This window comes from Sinohyriopsis cumingii, chromosome 3, assembly GCF_028554795.1.
Source record: "Sinohyriopsis cumingii isolate HCF-2022 chromosome 3, ASM2855479v2, whole genome shotgun sequence".
Taxonomy (NCBI): Eukaryota; Metazoa; Mollusca; class Bivalvia; order Unionida; family Unionidae; genus Sinohyriopsis; species Sinohyriopsis cumingii.
The window spans coordinates 67280980-67307390 of record NC_142963.1 but is presented as its reverse complement, the minus strand read 5'-3'; the positions used below and the strand labels follow the sequence as shown (position 1 = coordinate 67307390).

General features: G+C 35.9%; 1 protein-coding gene across 1 annotated transcript in view; it reads left to right on the top strand.

Moving 5' to 3' along the window:
- The first annotated feature begins 799 nt into the window (after window positions 1–799).
- LOC149803026 (uncharacterized) overlaps window positions 800–26411 on the top strand; it is a 67232-nt gene continuing 41620 nt past the window's right edge. The window contains exons 1-5 of the mRNA XM_089952581.1: window positions 800–900; window positions 6309–6596; window positions 14231–14330; window positions 20109–20337; window positions 20921–21047. Of these exons, the coding sequence (XP_089808707.1) occupies window positions 807–900; window positions 6309–6596; window positions 14231–14330; window positions 20109–20337; window positions 20921–21047 (838 nt within the window). The 5' untranslated portion in view covers window positions 800–806. The remainder of the gene's footprint in view (window positions 901–6308; window positions 6597–14230; window positions 14331–20108; window positions 20338–20920; window positions 21048–26411) is intronic.

The window sequence follows — 26411 nt, the reverse complement described above, 5'->3', positions numbered from 1 at the left end:
GAAATTCGATCTTATATTATTAACAAACCTCATTTGTAAATACTCTACCATAATAAAAGTACTATTTTTTAAGTACTCTGTCATCATAAAAATGGGACTATTTTTTAATTTACGAAGTGAGTCAGGTAGATTATTGTACCCCAAAATAAGAAGGTACAGCAAACTAAATTCGCCCCCCATCCCAACAATATAATCAAAACACCTCTTTTCTAAACACCGTACCATTGAGTTAATTTGAAAATGTCACGATTGAGCTTAAAGATCATCTATATTATTTACTGGTGACTGTGACATTTATCTATTTATTTATTCATTTTTAAAAACTAAACAGTAATAAGCTTGTTTTGTTTTATCAAATTATCTTTAAAAAAATCTAAATCGTACAACAGTGTAAAGTTTCTCTTGCATAATTACAGCTAAAATGAAAAGCAAACAGAAACTTAATAGTATGTGACAATATTCCTTTGTTAAAATATTTGTATTCCCATTTTCACTTTAATTGTCAGACAGTATTTGGATATCAATTTACTAATCATTCGTTTTGTTAATTTAATGGCGAGGCGGGTGGCAAAGAGTCCAACATTTGTAACATTCTTTTAACACGTAGGTTTTATTGATAGGTAAATTGTAAGCAACCATGCGAATCCATGTGCCTGTAATAAACCATTATGTCTGTCTACAATCATGGGAATTATGTCTATGTTATAAATAATAAGTATAGCTGTTTTTTGAAGTCCATGATACCTTCTCTTCCGGTCCGGAAAGTACCGAGATTTGCCGAACTCCGAGTGCGATAAGTCGCAAAAATGACCGCCATGGCTGAGAACGACAGAACAAATGTTGATAGCACGGACTGTTTGGAGGCAGCTGCTGGATTGCAGAATTTAGCAGACGATCTAGGCATGCAATATAGATTTACAGTAGTTTTTAATGTGTGAAAAAGTGTAACTTCGAAGCTCATATTAGTGCGAAATATGTAACGAGAATCACATATATGTCTGCCGCAGCTAGACTGAGTTTCGCTGTATTTTGTTTAAATATAGACGTTTAGATTAATCTCGTCTGTTTTTGATAATTTTAAGTTGCGCTTGTTCATTGCTTCCTATTTCAGATGAAATATATGAAGTTTATTTTACTAAAGTTTTGGTATGTGCGTTGTATTTATTGCATTTTTCTACTTCTGGGTCCTATTTCACGTAATCCTAGAATGCAAGACGCCTTCCTTGCTATTTGTGTTCGTTTTGGGTCGCCCGCCTCACCGCTAAATAACGACACTGTAGCGTGTTCTGAGGTCGACTAACATTAGCATGAGAAGATAAATTTTCAGGAATATCTTACACACTTGGCAGTTCATATCAACTCTTTTGTACAAATTAAAGTCATATTGCTTTAGACGGACTTTAACTTACTCTGATGTCCTTTTTCTAATTCAAATTCTCAGACAAGCAAATGGACCAGTTTTCAAGTTCCTTTAACGTACGTTTCATTTGGCTGGAATGCGATGGAAGCTGGGAATGCCAGAATCAGATTAAGTTGAAGTATGTTTCTTTAATGAAACAAATAATACTAATATTGAAGAAAGTGTTTGGATAGATTTGTTTTGTTGTTGTTGTTGTGGGGTTTAACACCGTTTTTCAGCATACGATAGGCTATACATGGTGGCCAGTATTAATGTTGGAGGATGAACCCAGGAAAACTCCAGAAAGAACCACCGACCCACGATAAGCTACTGGCAAGCTTTCTCACATACCCACATTGGCTGAATCCGAGGGTATGCAAAGAACTTGCCCTGGGAGAAGTCGCCCCAAATTGGTTGGAGAAGTCGCCTCAAGTCACCCAGATAACCTTTTTATAACAGAATTAAATAATCTTTTACGTGATTCATATTTATATTTTTATATATACGCTATCACAAAAGAGAGATAGCAATATCATAGTAATATTTCTACAGACGAAATTAAGTCTTTATATAATCTAATGAATGACGACAGTATAGTGATCAAAAAGGATGATAAGTCAAACATTATTATTATTATGAATCAAGATGATTATGTTAAAGAAGTTGAACGTCAATTAAATGATGAAAAGTGCTACAAACATTAACGAAGGCCCATCAGTAGAAATTAAATAAAAAATTTAAACATGCATTAATGATATCGCTAAAATTAATTCTGTATATGAGGAGTTTGATACTTTCCCTCTTAACATACGTGCACCTCAATTCTACATATTACCCAAAACTCATAAAAATCCTGACCATAATTTACCTTTAAATTATCCAGGATGACCCATTGTATCAGGTTGTAATTCATATACTGAAAACCTATCCAAATTTATTGATAGTGTTTTACAACCTTTAATGAAATCACTTCCTTCATTCATTAAAGATACAGCTACTTTCATTAAAAAGTTGAAGTTTATTCCACAGCTATCTGATAATTTAAATCCTGGTATCATTAGATATAACATCACTATATACCAACATTCCGCATGCAGATGGTATTGAAAAGTGTAAATATTTTCTTGATAACAATCCTAATAATAGCACACTATCTAGTGAAGATATTTGTAAAATAATAAAACTTATCTTGGAAAATAATTATTTTCAATTTAATAATATGAATTACATACAAATAATGGGTACATCAATGGGTATTAATATGACTCATTCATACTCTTCCCTTTCATGGGTAAATTAGAAAATGATTTTGTTCAAAACGAAAAGTTTAATCCATCCCTTTGGTTCATATTTTTAGATGACATATTTATGATCTGGAAGCATTCAACTGAAGATCTGAAAAAATTTTTTAATCGCCTAAATCATTTTCATTCAACGATTAAATTTACTTACTGCATCAAGTACGTATGTTTCATTTTTAGATGTAAATGTAATAAAAAATATTGATAACACTATCTCTACAAATATTCATATCAAGGAAACTAATATCCACCAATATGTGGAATATTCTTCATGTCATCCCATGTCATGTAAAAACTGTATACCATATAGCTAGTCCAAAAGATACCAATGCATTATTTCAGATGAATGTCAATTACAAAATTTGTTGAATAAATTACAAACATATTTACAAAATAGAAATCATTGTACACATATAATTGATTCTGCGCTGAACAAAGCCCGTAATCTTACTCAACATGAGGCTTTAAACACAGCAGAATGTAAAATAGAGAGATGTAATTCCTTTCACAATACAATCTAATCCTTTATTATCTAATATAGGTCGTATAATTAATAAATATTATAGTCTCCTAAATTTATCAAATATAACCAGCGCATAATCACTTCACAAAAAGACCCCAATTCTCGCTTAAAGAAGACTGAAGAAATTGCAAGATTTTTTAATTAGAACTAAACAGACAGAAAAGAAGAAAAAACATTTTCTCTATGTGATAACACTAACTGCATATCAATTGATGTGATTTATTTAATAACCTATAAAAATGTAGCATGCAATATGTTGGACAAATGCTTTGACAAATTTGAAAGAGAATGAATAATCATTGCTTTCATAAAAAAAAATTCATCTTGTTTGAGTGATGTTGATGATAGAAAAATAAATCACTTATAATTGAAAGTCTGTTCATATAAAAGCGTTAGATTTCTTATAACAACACACACTGGATCACCACGAGAATTTTTGTAAAACAAATATAACTATTAACTTTCATGATTGATACATCTAATACACTAACATTATTCATTAATGTGGTAATTACTCTCAAACTCGGACCCGGCTGAATTGGTACAAATTGCTGACTGAATCGGCCCAGATTTCTGGCTGATTCTTCAAATTTCAAAGCTGATTCGGACCATGTGAAATATTCAGTTAAGTCCAGGATTTAAATGTGACGTTTAGATTTGTCTTTAAAGATGATCTTCTCATTATGTCCCAAGTACGTCGAGCAGTTCAAATATGCATTTAAGGCAACAAAATCCCGCTAGTACACGTGATCATGGTGTTTTTATATATAAGAAAGTAACGTAATCTTATTTTGCATCCGTAATTTAGTAGTGAAATATTTTTTAAACTTCTTGTTCAACTTGAAATAGTTTGTCATTATTAAGAAATAATAAAATTACGAACACTGACAAAAAAGAAGAAATAAACTAAATGATGGGCGTAGAATAAGTGATCTTTCAGAAACTGTCTGAATTCTGTGCAGTAGCCTTGATTATGAACTCAGTAGCGACCGCATTTCCTGAGTAGGCGTCAATGATGCTTTTTATCGAGTTGAAGTATCATTCGTCAATGGTTAGCAAATCTCAATGAACAATCAGATTAAATTGTTCAGTTAGAGAAATGATAATATAACTCTTTGGCTTATTGATGGCCATTGCCAATTCAATCGATTTTGGATTATAGAGGTCCATGCCATAAAGGCATCTCAGGATGACTTATGTTATTACTAATGTTAGTTTGGAACCCTTTCCAAATTAAATGCAACTAATGATTTGAAGACCAGAGCCAAAGGGACAGATAACACTTATTGTTCGTTAAGAACAGAAGTGGAGTTGATCAAATGGAAAAGTTGAAAAATTGAAAATTTTATAGATTTAATAAGTTATTAAGTTGAAGAAAAACAACAATAAGTAAAGCCTTAGCAACCATGTGGTGACATCTCAGAATTACTATATATAATCCTTTGGGCGACTTCTCCAGGCAAAGAGGGGTGACTTCTCCTGACACCTGGGATGAGTTCTCCTAGGGTAAGTTCTCTGCTGTTCGAATCTGAGACTCAAACCCACGCAGACAGAGGTGAGATGGCAGTGATCCGTAATGGTGAGCGCTTTAGACCACTCAGCCACTTGGAGCCCCTGATCTGTTTTGTTCAAGGTACTTATCAACCCTTGAACCAATTTCAGCAATCCCTGTACTACTGTAGTCCTTCAATCTAAGACATAGCATATGTTGGTTTTGTTTTAGTGCTATGACTTACCATCCAAATAACAGCCTTGTAATGCAACGGTAGTCGAGGTATGCCGAAGTATGTTTAAGTAGTTTCATGTGGCGGATATGTTTGTTAAACGAAATGAAACATTGCTTTACAGTTCCAACAGGCATAATATATTTTTATTCGTTTTTTTTAAAGAAATATATTTCAGCTATACTCGATTTTGGTATTCCCAGCTTTCTTCACTTTCCAGCCAAATGAAATGTAGGCCAACGAAACTTGAAAACAGGTCCATTTCTTTTGTGAGAATTTGAATTTATTAGAGAAAAGACATCAGGGTAAGTAAAGTCTGACAAAAACATTATAACTTTACTTTGTAGGAAAGTGTTGTTATTGGTTGCCAGTTGTGTGTGATATTTCTGAAAATTTGACTTTCGTTATACTGTAGTGTTGACATCAAAAGACGCTACACAATGCTGTTATTTAGGCAGCAAGAGCTATCACCCCTCCCCCCCCACCCCCGAACAAAAATATCGGGTGATGTATCTTACGTTGTAGGACTATGTACTTCTGTAGATCTGTTTGACTCAAAAGATTTTTAGCAGCAATGGGCAAGACCCATTCAGTGTATACCAATGAATTTTTGCTAGCATTTTTGTTTGCATACATAGATGACCTGATTAGATTTTTAGGTCATTGCGGACATATTTATATTTTTTTAACATATTTTATGACTGTTTGAAATTGGATATTTTAAAACAAAACATTGTTACAAAACTGCATAAGACAGAAAAATGTAATTTAATAGTCATACTGCATGACCCAGTATAGCACCCGCCATTACAACACGATTGTGGCATGACTCCAGAAATTTCATATGCATGCATCTTTCTCTTGTGTAAATTTTTTTCCTCTTCTCAAAATTCCAAAAGTTAATGTATAAAAAGTTAACTATCATTTTGAGGAAGAGATTGTGTATGAATTTTATAAAAGATGAACATGTGGCTCCGGAAATTTTGTATACTTGTATTTTCTTGCACATGAAAAACTATTTTTGCTTCAAAAGTATGACAAAATAACATGTTAAAAGTTCATTCTGGGATTGTACTGAGCTTCATCAGTGTTACAAATTGCGATTTGTTTCCTTGTAGGCCAAAAAATATGCCATCAGGCAATTTTCTATTTTTTTGCAACAGTATTGTTGGCTGTTTAAACTTGTATATACAGTCTCGGGTTTGGAATGGAGATATTCAAATGCACCATGAAAGGAAGCCACATACTGAAAAAATGTGCTGGAATTTATTGTTAGGTAAACAAATCCTTTGTTCACACTGGCAAACTATCTTAACAGTGCAATCATAATGAGAAAACTGAACCTCAGGTTTCTGTTTTAGGTTCTGCATCGGAGAGGGAGGAAGATGAAGCTGACATCCATGTTTGTAAGAAGTGTAACATCATATTTTATGATATCCGGCAATATCTTGAGCACAAGGTTAACCATGACAATTTCCGAGTCACATATCAGCGATCAGTGGGAGACAAACGAATGATTATACCCAAGTTGGTTAGAAAAGAAGTGAAAAAAGAAGTTTCACCTTGCCACGAAAATGATGAACATGATAAATCCAACAATGAAGAGGGACAAGCAGAGAAGGAAAAGAACACCACAAAAATTATTAGAGGTAACAGCAGCATTCACTTTAGATTGCAACATTGTGACGTTATTACATAGTTACCTTTCTGTCAGTAAAGACAAATCCTCTGAGGGATTGCTGTGTTAAAGTTTGGATACTTTTACAACACTGTTGCTTTGACCTTTTGCCATGCCTTGCTTACCCTACTTTCTGGGACATTATCACAATTCCAGCTTCCATTATTCAGAATGCTTTAGAAGTCTAGAATAGAGAAAACTCAGAGCCAGTCTGACTACGATGTCATTGGCCATGTAGATACTTGTCCTATTTTTCTTGTAAGCTTATTGTGTGCAGTTCATTTCCTGGGAATTGCCTTTGTGTATTCAGATTCATTTTTTGGCAACATATTGAAATTTTCTCTTTTAAATGAGTGACTCAGTCCTGGCATTATTTGATTGCAAGTAAGGCTGTGAAATTTTAGAAAACTTCTGCCAGATACCCATTGATTAAAACTTCACAGTATCCAATATATTTCACTAATAATGTCTTATCCATATATTACATGCCAGAATTACAGAACATATGAAAAAGATAAATTTATTGTTGCTACTAACCTCATTTTTCAGCTAATCAAAATTCTTGTCAGTAAGGAACTAAATCCATATGGATTAGAAGAATACAAATACAGACTTTACTGGAAACATTATTCATGTTCAGCTCTCTCTTTAACTAGTCTTTATGCGTAACTTTTGCTGAATGATTGCAAACTGGAATTCTGCAGGGAGCATGATCATGTGCTTGAAGAGCTGTATTACATTACTCATCTTCTTTCAAAGTTTGTAAAGCAGTGTCAGTTTGTCCATTTTTCTGATCTGACATGTTTTGAAATTTGAAAAGATCCATCTGCTATAACATTTTCTGTCATATAACATCCACAACTCACACCATTTTGCGAAACATCTGGCACCAGTTTCTTTAAAAGTATAGACTGGTCTGCTAACTTAAGAAGCTTATCAATTTAATCAATCTGTGAGGCAGAGTTCAATATTTGAAGGTACCCATCTGTTTTCTTGGAAACTGGTCATATACAGTTGCTATAAATAGCTAATAAGGAAAGTGCTCTTACACTATTCATCTTTTTAGAATATTCTTAAATTTATATGAGGGGAATAGATGATGATAAAATTGAGAAAAACAACTTTTTCTTACTTTGTTTTTTTGATATTTTTTAACAAAGCAGAACAGTGTAATCCGTATATAGGCCAGTGTAAAATGTAACTTGGTGGGGAAAAAAGCATATTGATTAGGCCAAAAGCATTCTGGTTGACATATATGCATCTGCTGCAAAATCAAGGAATTGTCTGATAAAGTTTTCCCTTACTTTGGTCTCACTGTCATTAGACCTACAAGTAGAAGAAAGAAAAAAGCTGAGATCTACTTGTTGGTCTGTACTGTCATATGCAGATGTTTATTTAGAGACTGAGCTTGAGCTTTGTAAATAACACTTTGATCATACAGTTTGTGAAATATATATCATGTTGTAACTGAACATATCAAAAGTGACCCAATCTACTATGAACTTAATTAGTGGGCATCCCTAATGTAAGGGAGAGTATGTCATTTTTTTTACACCAGTTTTTGAGGCAATCAGTTTTCCCCACACTTGCAAATTCAGCAGAGCAATAGTGATAGGTACAGTGTGAACCCGCTATAGCGCGCTCTGTTATAACACGAATTCAGATATAACGCGGTCATGGTGTGGCTCCTGAAATTTCTTGTACACAAAAAAAAATCTTTCTTAAAAGTACGGAAAAAAACGTAAAAACTTTATTATCATTTTGGGGAAGAGATCACGTATGAATAATACAAGATGATCGTGGCGTGGCTCCAGAAATTTTGTATGTATTTTTCTCGTACATGCAAAAGTATTTTTTTCTTCTTAAAAGTACGAAAAGTAACGCATAAAAAGTTTATTCTGGGATCGCGTAGGTCTTCGCCAATGTCGCAAATTTGGATTGTTTTTTCCTTATTGGCGACGTTGTTGGCTGTTTAATTTTTATATACAACCATTGGTTTGGAGTGCAGATATTCAGAGGCCCCATGAAAGGAAGCCACAAACTAGATATAAAATGCACTGACATTTATCTATTGCTACGTAAACAGATTCTTTGTTCATATTGACAAACCATCTAAACAGTGCATTGTTATATTATAATCCGCTTATCATGACATCTAGCATAAGTACTGTATATTGTGAAATATCCGCTTCTTTGTTGTTGACATTTCTGGTAATCTATCTTTCATCGGATTTTCGGCTGCTCGCTAGTAATTAATATATTTACAAAGACTGACATTTGTATGTGGATGGTAAGTAAAATTCCTCGTCTTTTCATGCAGAATTAAATCCTTCAGAGCACTCACATTTTCTGTAATAATCCCTGTCGTCAAATCAGAACACCTGCCTCTCTATTGTCCGTTGACCCTTTGTTAATTTTCAGACGCATGCGTGGAAGGCAGCATCATGCTGCTACTACAAATATAAAAAAAAAAATTTTTTTAAAAATTAAAAAATACATCTTATTTATTGGTTTGTTCAATAGGCATGGAGGGACAGTAACTAGAACACTCCAAATGACAGCCAATTCCTTTTTAAAAATTTACCCAGATAAAATAGTTTGCAGAAATTTCAAAGGAAACAGATTACCTTTGAAGCACTGATTGTCATGAAAATGTACTCAGCAAATGGAAAGAAAAAAAATCGGTCTCAATCATGCAATGCAATTATTTGATGTTGCTGCCGCAATAAGAAATGGGCATTTGTTTGGTTCTCCAAAGCTGTCCTTTAGCAGTGACTTCAATAACGCATGCACCTGTCATCAAAGAAAGCCGACTACAATCTTTCAATAAAAACGAAGAACTTTTGATCAAAGGAAGTCAGTACCAAACTTAAATGAAAGTGATGGAATCTAATGGATGTTTGCATTTTCCAACGTGACTGGAACATGTTAACTGTGCCGTGAAAACTTTCTTTTTGAAGGGAAAAAGTTTATGCTTACGAATGCTACCAACGGTGGCTTAAAACGCAAACTAGGCCTAACTTTTACCGACTTGGTACATACTGAAAAGTATATGTGCTTCATCATTCGTTACGTAATTGTGCTGTATTTTTCCACTGAATTCAGACCATTATGACCTGTGACAAAATTATTGAATATTTTAAAGCTGTGTATGTGCATATTTTCGATGGAATCACTTGTATTGTGGATTCAATGTATATAATGAGGTTCGCGGGTGAGTACATGGTGTTGATACTATTTATGCTATACATTAAACATGTATATATAAACAGTATTCACATATATGTACCAATTCATGGTTCTCTAAATGAAGTAAACTATTATATATGTCTTCTCTGTTTTCACTACAGATGTATTTCTCATTTAATATGCATCGATTTAAGAAGGTAACTGTGCTGATGAAGCACGTATTTTACTGCCCGCATTTATTACCTACACCCCCTCCTCGCAATTTTTTTTGAGTACATGCATAATTTTCTTCAGCTAACTGACCTGGTTGCTTATAACATGGTTCGGTCTATAACGCGGTCGGGTTCTATGGCTCCCAGCTACCGTGTTATAACGGGGTCCCACTGTAATTGTTACTGTTAAGCAAATGTAGATTTGGTACTTATTTTTAGTAATGATATTGTAATATATCTGTCACTATTGCAAGATGGTTGATAAGATATACATCGAAACAGTAACTGGTATCTGTGTATGATTTCATGGCGTCAGAAGGGTATTGTACTACAGTGAATCCTGTGATAGTGACTTTAAAAAGACGCACAGAGATGACAGTTTATTATTATCCCCACACATTTTCAGAAGTGCAAGGATATTGTGAGACAACTTTTACTTTCAAACATTAGGTGTACTTACATGTATGTAATGTTCTCTAACTCCTCCTACACCATTTGAGTTGGACTTGTGAAACATGGGTCAGTGATAGTGGATGTAGACTATGCCAACAGTTTTTGAATTTTGAGAGTGCCCCAAGAAGTGGGGCGTTGTGGAAAGGAGTGAAATTTAAAATAATGTCAGAGTTGTATATAATAAATGTGTGAGAATTGGCATATGTGATCAGCAATCTAGTGTCAGTGCATATCAGACCCCTGGGTGATGCCTTGGTGTGTGTGTGTGGGGCTTTCCTTACCTCCAGGGCATGACAAAGAAACTGTTGAGATCTGCACACTTTAACCAAAATGTTCATGGCATGTAAAGACATATATGCAACTGATAATGACCTAGGAGTCAATCCCATGGGTCATAAACTTTGTCAACTAGTGAAATCCCCATCCTATAATCATATACATATTTACTGGACATGAAATGATAAATGTGCCCCTGGATCAGTCCTCACCAACAGGACCTACCCAAGAAACTTAAACTTTGGAATGGAGGTCCAGGGGTCAAGCTAGACTTTAATTTTAGGGAGAAGGGACTTCTCCATTTGGACAGAACAGGGAGAAGTGAGAGCTCAGCAGGGTTAAGCGGTAGCGAAACAAGATACACACAAGATACAGTGTGTTCTCTTATTTGAATTATGCCTCTATTTTATTTCCCAGTAGCATATTTGCATTTAACATTGGATTTAAGCAATACTAGGTTTTCAAGTAAAAAATTATCAGAGTTATTTTGGTCATATTACTCTAAAAGAGAATAGAAACTACATTGTAATTGCTAGTTAATAAAAGTGCTTAATCAGCTACCAGTAATACATCTTTTAAAGTTTTCTTTATTTTTTGGAATATATTTTCTCAATAATTGTATTTTCAAGGTTTTCAAAATGCGTTTGAAACAACCCCTGTACCATGTACATGAGGGCTAATGCACACGTCTTCAAATCATACTGTTCTTCATTTCTTTGTTGTGGATAAAATATTACTGTGACTGTTCATACATAACACACTAAAATGCATAAAATTACAAATATGGCTCCTTTATAGTCAGTATATGCACTAAACCCTTTCCACCCGAATCAACACAGGTGTGAGGGCATCTATTTTTAAAAGGAGGGGTTTCCGTAATGTGTAATCACTCACTTTGCTTTATTACAACAGTCCATTGATAGGATTGCAAATGTATGGTTTATTTATTTGTCTATGTACTTGTAGTAATTTTAGGTATTGGTTAAATAGTATCTGCTTCACTGCTTTTTTCCGTATTTTCACAAATATGAGAGAAGTCAGAAAACAACTTTGACCTTACAAAACTTCTCCATTCTCGCGAATTCCACAACATAGCATTGTTCTATGCATTTCTGACCTATATACTTGCATTTTAAAGCTAAATCTTAAATCCTATACTATGAATTGTTTATTTTCTGAATATATTTGCCCGACAATTTACAAAAACAAACAATCTAATAAATTGGCATTTCCCTGACATAGCAATGTCCGCCATTATTTACCTGTTACTGGTTCACTTACAGTTTCAAACTAATTTTATGATGAAGTAGTGTACAAGAGGCAGTTAAAATATAAAAATCACCGATTATGATCTTAAGACACAAATTGCTATTTACATATTATTGTTAAAGCTTCAAAACAGTTTGTATGTTTATTATTGAGGGATAACATGTGGAAATAGGGCATTGATACTGCTGCTAACTTACTTGGGAAAGGGTAGATAGTCAATCAGGTATCAAAACATGCCTGTGAATGTGCAAGAGTTTGTCGGCTTAATTGATGTCAAAACCAGGCCTAACTACTGATGGCTCGATGAATACATTTTGCTACAACACAACACTAGAACTAACCTGGCTAAGGGATGGGGGCATCTCAGAAAGTATGGTTGGTCAATGTACCTCTAAAAAAAATCACAGGGCGAAGTCGTTTTTACTTTCCTAACAGAAGAAGGCGAAGTTTACATTTTTTTGCGACTTAGTCTCCCACTTTGCCTGATAGCGTGACCCCTGAGATCAAAGCAACAAGGATATGTGATCCAGTGTAAACCAGAATGAATGTTGTGATATAATGTGACACTGAAATGCAGCTTATTGGATAAAATGTTTACTACTGTTCTGCATTGGTAATGATGAGGTCCAACATGACCTTTTCTTGACCCAGTTTAATAACCCAGACAGCCGTTACAGTAGTCTATTTTGATAAGTTTGTGTCAAGAAGTTTTGTGATGATGACTAAAGTGCAGACCACTCAAAAACCAGGAGCAAACAGACTTTGGTAAAACTATATTAATATTAAATTTTAGAATAGTAGTAATATTTTATTTAAAATCAACAGAGGCACCTACAGGACTACATTGACATGCACACCGCTCTGGTGGCCTAGTGGCCAGAGTGTCTGCTTTGGACGTGGGAGGTTGTGGGTTCAAATCCTGGCCAAGTCATACCAGAGACTTATAAAAATGATACTAACAGCTACCTTGCTTGGCACTCACCATTAAGATATTAGTGTTAGGACTGGTCGGCCTGGTGTAAGGATAATGTGAGTGAGTGGGACATGATGCTGCATGTATGTGGCTTGATGCCACAGTGCTAGACATCACTATAGACTGCCACACTGCAGACATCATAGTGATATGAATGAAAAATTGTTAAAGTTACATTAAAAATCCATATCACACACAGAGACATTGACATACAATTTAATCGGTTATCACTAACTGTATATCTAAGAATGTTTTTAATGTTTAGCTAGATAAACTTGAATATATATTTCCAGGTGGAAGAAAGTAATGAGAAGACAAACTTTTCATTTAATCTTGAATGTGTTGTGTTTTTGATAAACACCTAACTCACACTTTATGGTTTCCAGTCATCTGTGATAATGCCCCTGGCAATGAAGTAATTGATAGTTGGTTTCCATTCCTTCCTTACATGAAGATGTGGCATTTGAAAAGCAGGTGAAACTTATTTTATTGTAAAAAGAACATGGAGCAAGTGGGAGAAAACTTATCCTACAGTTCCACAGGCTTAATGTTATCATCAGTTTTATAATAATAATAATGATAATAATAATAATAATAATAATAATAATAATAATAATAATAATAATAATGTAAATATAAATATATAAAAATAATACCCTTTGTTTAACCAGGGTGACATAATTAGTTAACAGCTAGTTTACATAATGGCCATGTCAGTTATGACAGATCATGAAAAGGTGAGATAACTGGTTAGATGACGTTTGAATGACTCTTGTAAGAGTAACACATTATTGGATTAAGTAGGAAATATGTTTTTTTATTATATAATATTCAAGATTTATTTAGGCATCATGAATCTTAATCTATTATGTTCATTATTTATGATTGCACTAAACAGCTTGTAGAATCTGAAGGGTTGACAGAGTTGGCTTCATAATTTTTTTAAGTATTCTGTGCTTCGTTATTTTTGTTTTGCTTAATATGAATATTTTTCTGAAACACTATCCCAAAATTCAGCCAGCATTTTACCCAACACTTACTAAAGCAAAAATCATAGAAACAGTTAATCAATTGAAAAATAAAGATGAAGAAACTTGCCTTGGTAATAACTATTCCAAAAAAATGTTAAGCTCTGATCAATTTTTTAAAAGCCTTTACATGATTATATCTACCATTGTGGACTAAATGAGCAATTAATTAATTAATTGTGCTTTTTATTAATTGAATTATCAGGAAGAAGAGGCAAAAGAAAATATGCAGAGGTTAATGAGGAATTGGTCATTAAGGAAATGCCAACCTATGTCTGTGAAAAGTGCAATAGGAAATTCAACAGGTATGTAATCAAAGTATGTTAACTCTTGGGCTTCAACCGGATTTAATATTTAACTTTTTTTTATTTTGATAACCATGAATAATTTGTATATGCTACTAAATTATAAGGAAAAATTCCATTTAATCATACTGAATTCAATGCAGGTGTTATGATATTTATTTCAGTTTAATTATAACAAATACAAAAAACAAGAGTGTAACATATGTTCATATGGCATAAATGATCATAGCAGGATGCCCTTATAGGACTACTGGTCATTACCCATATGAGCTTATGGGATGGCCAGTTGTCTGTTGTCTCTCATCTGATGTCTGTTTATCCATTGGCAGAAGTTTATTTTTGTTGTTACTACTTAGCTACTTTTAGGATTGCTATAAAACTTACAGTCATTCATTCCTAAGCCTAATTGGTCATATATGAAAATGTTGCTGCTGAGACATCTAGCATGGAAATCCTACATATCATACACCACAGCAGCTGTCTTGAAAATCTTCTTGTTGCTACTCCACCTGAATAGATGGTCATTTCAACACGGAGTTTTCACAGTAAGACTACTTATGATGTATAGTTGGTCCTAAATGAAAATGTTGCCATTCTGATAATAAGGCCAACACAGCTACTGATCTTCAAAAGCTTAATATTAATACTTCTCCTGAACAAAAAGTATGGGGGTTACACCAGAAGACTTCTTTCGTCTAGTTAGTCATAAATGAAAATGGTTTTCACCGGACATCCAGTATAGCCACTAGAGTGGCAGTGGCCATCTTGAAAATTTTGTTATTGCTATTCCTTCTGAATGGATGGTCATATCAGTTTGGGAGTTTCACTAAAAGACATGATGTTTGGCTTGTCCCTAATAAAAATGGTGCTATCAGATATCATTATGGTCACCACGGCAGCCATTTTGAAAATCTTATTGTTAGTCCATAATGAAATCCAGTTTAACTTTTGGGTTTTCAACAGAAGTCGTTTATCATGTCTAGTTTGTACTACATGGAAATGGTGCCAGTCTGACATCCAGTGTTTCCAACATAGCCACTATCTTGAAAATCTTATTATTGCTACCTCATATAAATGGAAAGCCATAATGACGTGGTCTTATCAACAGAAGACCAGTTATGATATTGAGTTGGTTCTGAATGAAAATAGTGTTGATCTGTCCTCAGATTTGGCTGTCATAATAAACACATTTAAAATCTTGTCACTAATTCTCCTGAATACATGGTCATATTGGCCTAGGGTTTTCCCCAAAAGTCTTCTAATTGTATCTAGTTCTAACTGAAAATGGTGCTGGTCTTATTGCCAGTATGACTGCCATGCAGGCTAATTTCAAACAGAAAACCTTATACCTCAAGAATATCAGATTATTTCAGCCTTGATCTGGTAAAAAGAAGAAATGGTCTTGAATTCTTTGTAATTCTTTTCAGAGTATAGAGTATTAGTGACTCATGTTTGTATGAAACAATTTTACATTTTACTTTGAGACATTTGCCATTCATTCAGTGGTTAACAGTCACTCTGTTGCACAGTAAAAGCAGAGAAAGATTGGAAACACAAAATCTTGTCATAACCAGTGCCTAATTACAAGCATTTGAAAAATAATAGTCTTCCAGTTTGTTTTTCCTTTTTATTATAAAGTATATTCATTTAATATGAGTGTAATGGTAAAGTAATGTTCTGATGTGTTAGAAAAATTTGTCAGGATCCAAAAGATCCTAATTAACATGATAAAATTGTTTGTAGGAATTGGCCGAATTTATGAGTATTACCATATCTGTTTTTGTGGCATAGCTGGTAGTTTTCTTGGGGGGAAAACACCCTGAGCTTATGATGAAAAATTGTCTTCTCATTTAAGTGAAGAAGATCCCAGAACACTGCATTGCCCCAGGGACATGCCACTAACTGCCCACGCATACTTCTTTCATTCATATTATGGTCGTATGGCTGTAATATCTGCATTGCTTATGTTGATGAATATTTTGCATTGTTTTGAGCGTTAACAAGCAAATTTATTATATCTCTTGTGTGCATATTTTTTAAAACTGCACAGCTACAGTCAAAGCAACAACCCCATCTCAAACCTCCCTCTCATCAGTCAAGCCCTAAAAGGACATGCTGCAAAGGCCCAGGGAGGAAGTTTGCAAGCCCTTACCCTTTTTTTTTAGGACAGGGGTAGACAGCCTTATGGACTTAGTCCCTGTCCTGCATAGTGTCCCTCTTCCACTGGATCTTGTTTGTTGCTGTTTTTGTTATAGGGTTTAACGCCATTTTTCAGTACAAGATAGGCTATACATGCCGGCCAGTATAACTGGTGGAGGAAGAACCAGGGAAAACCCCTGAAAGAGCCACCGACCCACAAGAAGCTACTGGCAAGCTTTCTCACATACCTACATTAGCCAAGCCTGAGACTCAAACCCACACAGACAGAGGTGTGATCTTGTTTGCACCATACTAAATCTTTTATGACTGACTTGGTCTGGCATAACGATCAGTGGCTCTGTCTGTTTTATTATAAAATATGTCTATTGGCTTTGGTTTCTGGGTCTTACTCCTATAGTTATATCCCTCCATTTTCTTTTGCCAGTTAGAAGTGGTTCACTCAGGCCTTCTACTCCCAAATTTTCCTTGATCCCATGAAAGGGGGACAAGTCCCATCTCATTATTGACCTATCTTCCCTGAACAGATTTCTGCTGGAGGAACCATTCATGATCAAGACCACATCCTCAGTCAGGAATGCCATAAGACCTGGCAATTGGGCAGTCTCCATCGATCTTCAGGATGCTACCGTCATATCCTTATTTTTCCCCTACACAAGAAGTACTTCCTGTTTTGTTTGGATGGGGAGGTCTTCCAGTTTTGAACTCTGCTGTTTGGCCAGGCCTCCACACCTAGAACTTTTACCAGGGTCATAGGCGTAGCTGCAGCACATAAGGTCACTAGGTATCCCAATCCTCCAGTATTTTGATGAATGGTTGATCCACAATGGTCAGCTTGAGTCTGTCTGACAAGATCTGTCACACTGTTGGACCATAGTGACCAGGCTAAGCCTTCTGCTAAACCAAGAGAAATTAGAACTCACTCCATCTCAAAATTTTGTCTATGTGGGGATGAATTTCCTCACAGACAGAGGATTAATCTATGACAAGATCCTGTCTCTGTTGTACGCTCTGCAAGTAAAGACCACATTGTCAGCTAATCCTTTTTCTGTATCTGCTGGGGATCCTAAACTCCGCAGCAGACTTGTTACCAAAGGCAGACTGCACTTGTTTCCTCACCAGTTTCTTCTATTGGCAGTGTGGAAACTGCACAGGTACCCTTTAGATGCTATGATTTCTCTGGGTTGGGATTTCCACGTCCTGATTTGATGGACAAATTTGAGCAGTTTCCATACAGCCCCCAAACCCAACTCTTACTTGTTCACAGATGCATTAGATTCAGGGTGGGGTGCTCATCTACAGCTGCAAGCACTCATTCTTTAGGGTTTATGGTACTTGGAAGAATCTACCCACCCATCAAATCAACAGTTTGGAAATGAGGGCAGAGTTCTTAGCCCTTCAGGAATGCGTATATTCAACTTTTGTCTGTGTGGAGGTTTTGTAACTTTCTTCGCAGGGTCACTTCAGAAAGAATTACCCTCAGACTTTGCTCATTTTCAGCAAAAAGAATATTTTGGAGGAAGGAAAGGGAAAACAGTCTCACATAATGGTAGCTCCATTAATCTGTAGCAGACTCCCTATTCAAACTTTGGGAGATTCCTTCGGTGCACTTGTTTGCCACCAAACTAACAATCCCCTTTAACAGTTCACCAGTCCTTGACCAGAGATCCTGGGTAGTGGACACTTTCAGTTAGATCGTCTGTTCGCTTATGCCTTCCCAATCTTCAAAATGATTGAACAGCTTCTGCTCAATGTCAGGCACACTTCCGCTTTGCTCATTTAGATTGTCACTCTTTGGTCTTGGTGATCAAAGCTAAATGATGTCAGTCTGCTGACTGATACTGAGACTGATCTCAGTCTGCTCTACTGTTCAGTAGCCTAGTGGTTAGAGCATCTGCTTCAGATGAGGGAGGTTGCATGTTTGAACCCCAACTGAGTCATACCAGAGACTGATAAAAATGGTACAAAAAGATTCCTCGCTAGGAATCAAAGAGAAACCGTGCTTGGTTTGTAGTATAAGAGCTATTATGCAGCCCTTTCCAACACTATCAAAGATTGGAAAGACCAGGCTGATGGGTCAGATTCTTACTTAGCTGACCTGATCAGGTACTTTGAGCTGCAATGACCCATAGCTAATGCATGAATTTACTCTTTCTTGTGTCTTGTAGTCTCTTAATAAACCCTCTATAAACCTTCAGGTGAAGCTTCCTTCAAAAAACTTACCCACAAGATTGTTGTCTTGCTTACCTTAGCATCGGCAAGACAAAGGAGCAAACTTATTGCCCCATTCATAGAGCAGAGTTGTATCAGGGTTTTTTTATGTCCTTTACCAACCAGGTTTTTCAAAGCAAAAACCAGCTTGCATTGGTTGCTCCACTCCTGATTGAGGTCCCCAGTCTAGCTGTATATGTGCAAGGGATGAGCTTTATGTTTTTATTCCCACCATTTTTAGGTGGATTGCATTAACTATCAAGAGAGTTTACAAGTCCTTTACCTTAGGGACCTGTCTTTCATGAAAATTATAGCCCAACAGTTCAAGCCTCAGTGTCCCATCTAACTCTTTCGTCTTTGAAGGATGTGCTGAAAGCTGCATTTTGGTGCTCTCACACCTTCTTTACTTTTTACCATTGTTCATTAGCTCGCCAAAATGAAGGCATGTTGTCCATGGGTTCATTCATCATTGTGCAGAGTGTTCCATGCAGATTCCGTCTCGCAGTAGTCTCCTGCTCACTCTGTCTCGCAGTAGTCTCCTGCTCACTCTGTAACAAGGACGAGTTATGTATTTGTTTTTCTTTGCCAGTTGTGGGATCAACACCCTCCCTCACAAGCTGACAAATTCAGCTGTGCATTAGTAAAAGGTATGATATTACTGATATTAAAATGTAGTTTGGGGTGGGGGGTGGGTTAAAATTAATTTTAATGATGTGATATTTACCTATTGCTATTGCCAGGTTCACTCCACCCTTCCCACACTGATGTCCCACTAAGTTAGGCTACTCCCAATGAAAATAATGAAGGGTAGTGTGCATGGGCAATGTATGTGGGGTGTTGCAGTGTATTGGAAAATGCTGGTTCACCCTAATGGGAGGATGGATTCTCTTCATATGGTCAGGGTATTTTCCATATGGAAAAATACCAACTATGCAATAGCAACAGGTAGCATTGCATGTCAATTACATTAGTTTTAAACCATGAAAACTACATATTTATATATATTTATATGATGTCATACAAGTCAGTAGCATAACAAGCTGATGACTACATATTTACTTTCAACAAGTAATTTCCAAAACAACAAAATGATAAATATTTAGAAGTAAAAACTGATAGAGTGAATTATTATTTTGTGAGCTAGATAATTTAAATGCTGTTAGACAAGCCATTATTTTTTTCTTGGATATTCTGTATACCGGCAAATGAGTCTGGATTATGTATTATTTATGAAGGGAGCTCTCAGATGTAAAACATGATCATGTTGTCAGTTGCCACAGCATAGATTAGGAAACATCGCTTACAATCTAATATGTATTTAACATGTTGTTTCTTTATTGTAGTACATACTGTATGTCTCCTTTCAGAAATGGTCCTCCCTACCATCTAATTTTATGAATAACTTTTCAGGGAGGCTACTCTAAGGCGTCATATAGAGTATGACCATGATAGAGAGGAAGATGAAGAGGAGGTAGAAGATGATGAGGATGAGGATTACAAACCATCAAGAGAAGAGATGGAGTCAGCTGCCCAGGAGTTAGTGGAGGAGTCATTAAATCCTGAGAGACGAAAGCATAATCCTGAAGATCAGGCATTCAGACCTTATACCTGCCAAACCTGTGGCCACAGATTTAAAGAGGTAATCTGGAGATATGGGAAATAGCTTCTTTATTCTTTGATAATCACTTGGTTATTTTGCAAATGATATGCACATTTAATATACAGAGTTGTCGTGTAGAAAAAGAAAATTGATTGCTTCATGATTTTAATGATTATTGTGTTTGCTAATCATGTTTTTCTGCATTTGATGGCTTCAACTTTGAACCGTTTATCATTGAGGTCATAAAGCTCTGACCATGGTCATGTTACATTTAATGAGAGCAATCAAAAGAAATATAATATTTTCACAAAATTCAGTCCCCAATTTCAATAAACATCTCAGACTTACTCCCTAATTTGAGATATTTTAAAAATACCTTTCTTATTTCTTGATTGGTAAAAATTCTTTATTTTACAGAACATTCATTGTCATCAGGGATTAAAATACAGTCATATAATCCTGAATTTTCCTTAAAGGAATTTTTTCATATCTCATTTTTAACATAATAGTTCATGGATATTAGGGTAGTAGAAAATGCATGCATGTATACTGATCTCATACTTCTTATTTTGATGATTGTTCAGCTCTTTGTTGTTTAGCTATTAATGATATCTTTCACCAGATAACTGTTCTGAAGACACACATGCTGACCCACACTGACAGGAGAGAGTTTGTTTGTAAGATTGATGGCTGCACCTATGCATTCAAAACAAAGGGTTCGCTAAAACGACACATGCGTAGACACACAGGTTTGATACATTCCAAGCTTTCCCTGTTAGCCCATTTATAATTTTTTGTCTTCCATATTAAGAATGTAGCAGAAATAGTTTCAAAAAATTAAAGTTAATATTTGCCTGATATCAAGTTATATATAAACTTTTTTTGTTATTGTTGGAAGTATTGGACTTTCATTAGGCATGACGTATCACTTTACATGAGGATAATATATAAACATATCAATAAGAGACCAAAATGTTGAAGATTGAGATCACAAGGGAAAATATGGAGGACATTTTTTAAAATGAGGAATGTAATTCCCACTGTTTCACCAGTTGTTTGTTCAAGTTTAAGTTAGATGCTATCTTTCACTTTCACTTTGACTGTCCCGGAAACTCAAATACATCAAAACTCATAGATTCCATTAATGTTTTCAACCTCAAACAGTCAGTTAACCAACCCACCCATAAACATGGTCACATTTTAGACTGGATTCTTCATAGACCTGAGGATAACATTCTACGGTCCTCCCTGGTATCCCATGACCTTGCATCAGATCACCTCTTAATTATATGCCAGTTTGATGTATCAGTCCCAACCCTCCACCTTTATCTGCCACTAAGAGAAACCTCTGTATGATAAATAGAACCAAACTAATGCATGAGATCCAAGCTAACCTAACAACTTGCTTACCTCCTACAGCAGAACGAATCGATAACTGTCTACGTTCATTGCCTGACAAACATGCCCCAGCTACCAAGTGCAGAGTATCAATTCAGAAGTGTTCTCCATGGTATAGCAGGGTTAGGGACCAGCTTTCGTACTGCTAAAAGAGACCGCCGTAAAGCTGAGAGGCTCTGGCTTTCCACCAGACTCACTATTCATAAGCAAATCTATGAAGTCGCTAAGAAGAATATCACAAATATAGTCCATGCAGTGAAATCAGCCCACTACACTACTAAGATCATGGAAAGTTCCAGCTGCAAAGAGCTCTTCAAGATTACTAACAAGCTAATGTCAAGGAACAAATCAACACCACTTCCAACTACCTTCTCTCCAGTCGACCTTCCAGACATCTTTGCAAATTTCTTCTGTGACAAGGTACAAACCATCAGAGATGAGCTCTCGTCGTCACCATACACTTGGGATACAGAATTTGAGCGGCAACCATTAGCAGCATTTGAACCTGTCTCTATGGATTTTGTACGTACAATCGTGATGGAGTGCACCAAAGTCATGTGAACTTGATCCAATTTCAACATCATTGCTGCTTGAGTGCTTAGATCCATCCCAGATAGTATCTCATCTAAATTCAAACAGTCTTTTTAGCAATGTACAATCTGCATATCGCCCTAGCCACAGTACTGAAACTACTCTTCTAAAAGTAGTTAATGACATTCTCTCAGCGTTGGATAGCAGAAAGATTACAGTCCTCACCCTCCTTGATTTGTCTGCAGCATTTGACACAATAGACCATGATATATTACTTCACCATCTCCAGCATGTATTTGGCATTCATGATACAGCCTTACTGTGGTTCAAGTCCTACTTGGTCAACAGGACACAAATTGTATCTGCAAATGGAATACACTCCAGCCCAGTTGATCTTATGTTGTGGTGTTCCACAGGGGTCTGTTCTTGGACCGGTTCTCTTCATTCTGTACACTCAGTCACTCTCAAGTGTCACAGATCATCATCCAGTGTCTCACCAATTGTATGCTGATGACACCCACATAGCTGCCAACCCTCAACAAATTTGGTGTGAATTTCACGACTTTTTCAGCGATTCACGGATTAATGTCGTAAGCCAAAAATTCACAATTTTTCCAATCCTCAATTATTTTAAATCTTTATTAAAATAACCGATTTCCCATTAAGCGCTAGTCGTGATATTCGCAGTTGCCGAAACGGTCCGGTACTGCTGGTCATGATATTAGTAGATCTACAGCCGATTAGTTCAGTTGGCCCGGTAGCAAGCAGTTTAGCCTATTTTAATCTATATGTATAAGAGTAGTTTTACAAATGCTTTTGAGAAAAACTGGGGCCTAACTGAAAATTTGCTCCGCGCATGCCTCAAAACACTGATTTGAGTTACCGTTCAGCATCGCATGTAAGATCTTGAAAATGTCTTCACCACCAAGGAAAAAGAAATGTATTACTCAAAAAGTGAAGTTTAATTTGGAATATATCAAAAATTGGCCGTGCATTCTGCCATTAAACATTGATATTCATTCATGCTTTTTGCACTCAGTGTGCCATCGCAGAGACAATGTGAGGAAGAATGTCAGTTGCAAAAAAACACGTAGAAGTTGGGAAAATTAAGAATTTGCAGATTTCAGCTGTGGAATATTTTAAACCATTGGTGGAAGACCTGCAGGCTACCAGCGCTGAGGCATTATTTGTGAGTTTTCTTGTCGAACACAATCTACCTTTATCAGCTGGAGACCACGCTAAACATTTGTTCTGACATGTTCCCGGACTCGAAAATCGCTTCCAAATTTTCCTGTGGAAGAACCAGAAATGCTGCAGCTCCTATGCATTCCTCACAGCAACAGTGACAGCGAAAGAGTATTTTCTTTAGTGAGGAAAAATAAGACAGACTTTAGGGCCTCCTTAGCTGCAGAAAATTTGTCAGCAATTTTAGTCCCCATGATCAACCAGCAGGCAAGAAGTCGGAACTGTTTAGAAAACAAATTTACGATCAAGCAGTTGAGCAAGTTCAAGTCTGCCACAGTATCATGTCTTAATAAATAAATATTTCTGCATATATGTAGTGTTTTATTTTTATTTTGCGAACTTGATATAGTGTAGTATTTGTCATGGTATTTTTCACGAATTCATGTCCAAATTCATGACTTTTTATCCCTATTTTCACTAATTGTGAGCCTGGAAGGTTGGCAGCTATGCACCCAAATATACAAATCTAGCCACCCAACTGAAGTTGATGTTACCATCCAAGGTGTAGAGAGGTGCATTTCTGATGTGAAATCATGGATGACATGTAACAAGCTGCAGATGAATGATGATAAAACTGAGACCATTCTGATCACAACACAAAGACTTTCACATTCACATCCTTTACCTCAAACAATAAATATCAGGAACACCAACATTAAATTCACACTATCAGTATGAAACCTAGGTGTTACTCTGGACAGTACTCTCACATTGCACCAACATGTCATGAACATATGCAAGGCTGCATATCTTGAGCTGAGACACATCAGCTCAGTTCGCAAATATCTTTCAGTTGATGCCACTAAAACACTTGTGTGTTCATTAGTACTTTCAAGACTGGACTATTGTAACTCAATTCTGTCTGGTTCATCTCAATATCTACTCCAGAAACTTCAAAAAGTTCAAAACACAGCTTGCTCGGATCATACATAGAGTACCACGATCAGAGCACACCTCCCTGCTGCTCTGTACCCTACACTGGCTATCCATTCGATCCAGAATCAAACACAAAATTTGTTCTCTGTGCTACATTTCACTGTCGGACTCTAGTCCAACATACCTATCAGATCTCACCCATGTGTACACACCAGCAAGATACTTACGCTCCTCTTCTGGCAATCGTGTACTCATTATTCCCACTATGAACACCAAGTCATATGGACAGCATTCTTTTGCATACCAGGGACCAGCAACATCAAATGAATTGTCCACTGAACTTAGACACAAAGACACAGTGATCACATTGAAGAAAGCTCTCAAAACTCACTTATTTTGACTGCAAGAACAAACTTAAAGACCTAATAATGTTTCCTACCTGAAATATTCTCAGCATGTTTTTTATTTTTTAATGTTTTTCTAATTTCGTGGTGTTTGTTTTTGTAACAATATTATTATATGTATTTTATCTTTTAGGTGTTGTCTAATGTTGTAAAGCGCTTAGAGCTTCTAAAGATTAAGCGCTTTACAAAGTCCTCATTATTATTATTATTATCTGGTGATACTAATTCCAACTGGAGTATAATTCAAGCCTAACTAAAATCAGATGTTGAAAGTACCTATAGTAATGTCACACATCCTTATAATGAAACAGCATTCTATTAAACAGGTGTTTGTCAGAATGAGTACAGTATTATTTCAGTTGTAATGTGCAACAATTTTCCTGATTTTTTTTTTTTACAGAGAAAGTGAGAAAATAAATTTTGCATGAATAAAAATACAGCAGAGCTAAATTAAAGAGCCTGTTAAGATGGTTTTACTCTGTTTTAACTAGTAACAAAAATTGCTGTTCAGGAATGTATTTTGCAGTAAATATGAGTACATGTTTTCCCCATTTACATGCATTTTCTAACCACATTAATATTATAAATATAAGCTCCACTACCTCCTAAATCTAGCTATTCTGAAAAGTCAAAATTTTTATCTTTCATGTCTCTACATGACTTACACAAAGGGAAACTCTTACACCTTGGGAATCTAACCTTTTTTGACTAACAGACCAAAACAGATAAAACGCTTACAGTCATGGGCTGCATAAGCAAGAACAGTTCCAGATCATTAATTATGAATATTAAAATGCATATTTTCAAAAGGTCTGCCTGCATGGCCACATGCAGCACAATGTGAAGGACAGGGCTGCTACTTGGACATGCCTGTCTTACAAATTAACTGTGGGTATGTGAGAAAGCTTGCCAGTAGCTTCTTGTGGGTCGGTGGTTCTTTCTGGGGTATTCCCGGGTTCTTCCTCCACCATTAATACTGGCCGCCATGTATAGCCTATCGTGTGCTGAAAAATGACGTTAAACCCTACAACAACAACAACAACAAATTAACTCCTCTTTAGCCATGCTTGTTGGAACTAGTTTCAAAGATGCTGCTATGGAGTATGAGTGCACAAATCATGCAGTATTTATACAGATTGGTACACTGGAAAACAGTGATGCCTGAGAACTGCAAATTAGTTCAAAGTTGTACATATAAATACGTATTTTATGCAGTATACAATTTTTATTTAATTGTTAACCATTAAAGCACTCATCATGACATAATCCGCATCTCTCCTTGGCTTTGTGATTATTGCCACTTGCTGTTGTTGTGGGTCATATAGAGGCAAAGCAATAGACAGCAGTGTCCCTCTCAGCAACAGCAGTCATGACTGCAACAAGGTTTCAGATGGCAGCAGGTGTTTCAGCCATAGACAGTTTAATAAGGGAGAAAGCGTTACAATTTCTTTTTCACCGGGTCTTCCTACAATTGGCATAGACTCGTTAACCCCACCACCCATAGATAGTCTCCCAGTTACTGCCAGTCTGCTCCATTTCATTCATACTTAGACCAGCCTTCAGAACAGTGAATAGGTGATGCAGGTAGTTTTGTAGGTATTTCATATTTCATTTATCCATCACACACCTGTCCCATGTTCCCCTTCATTGCTGGAGAGT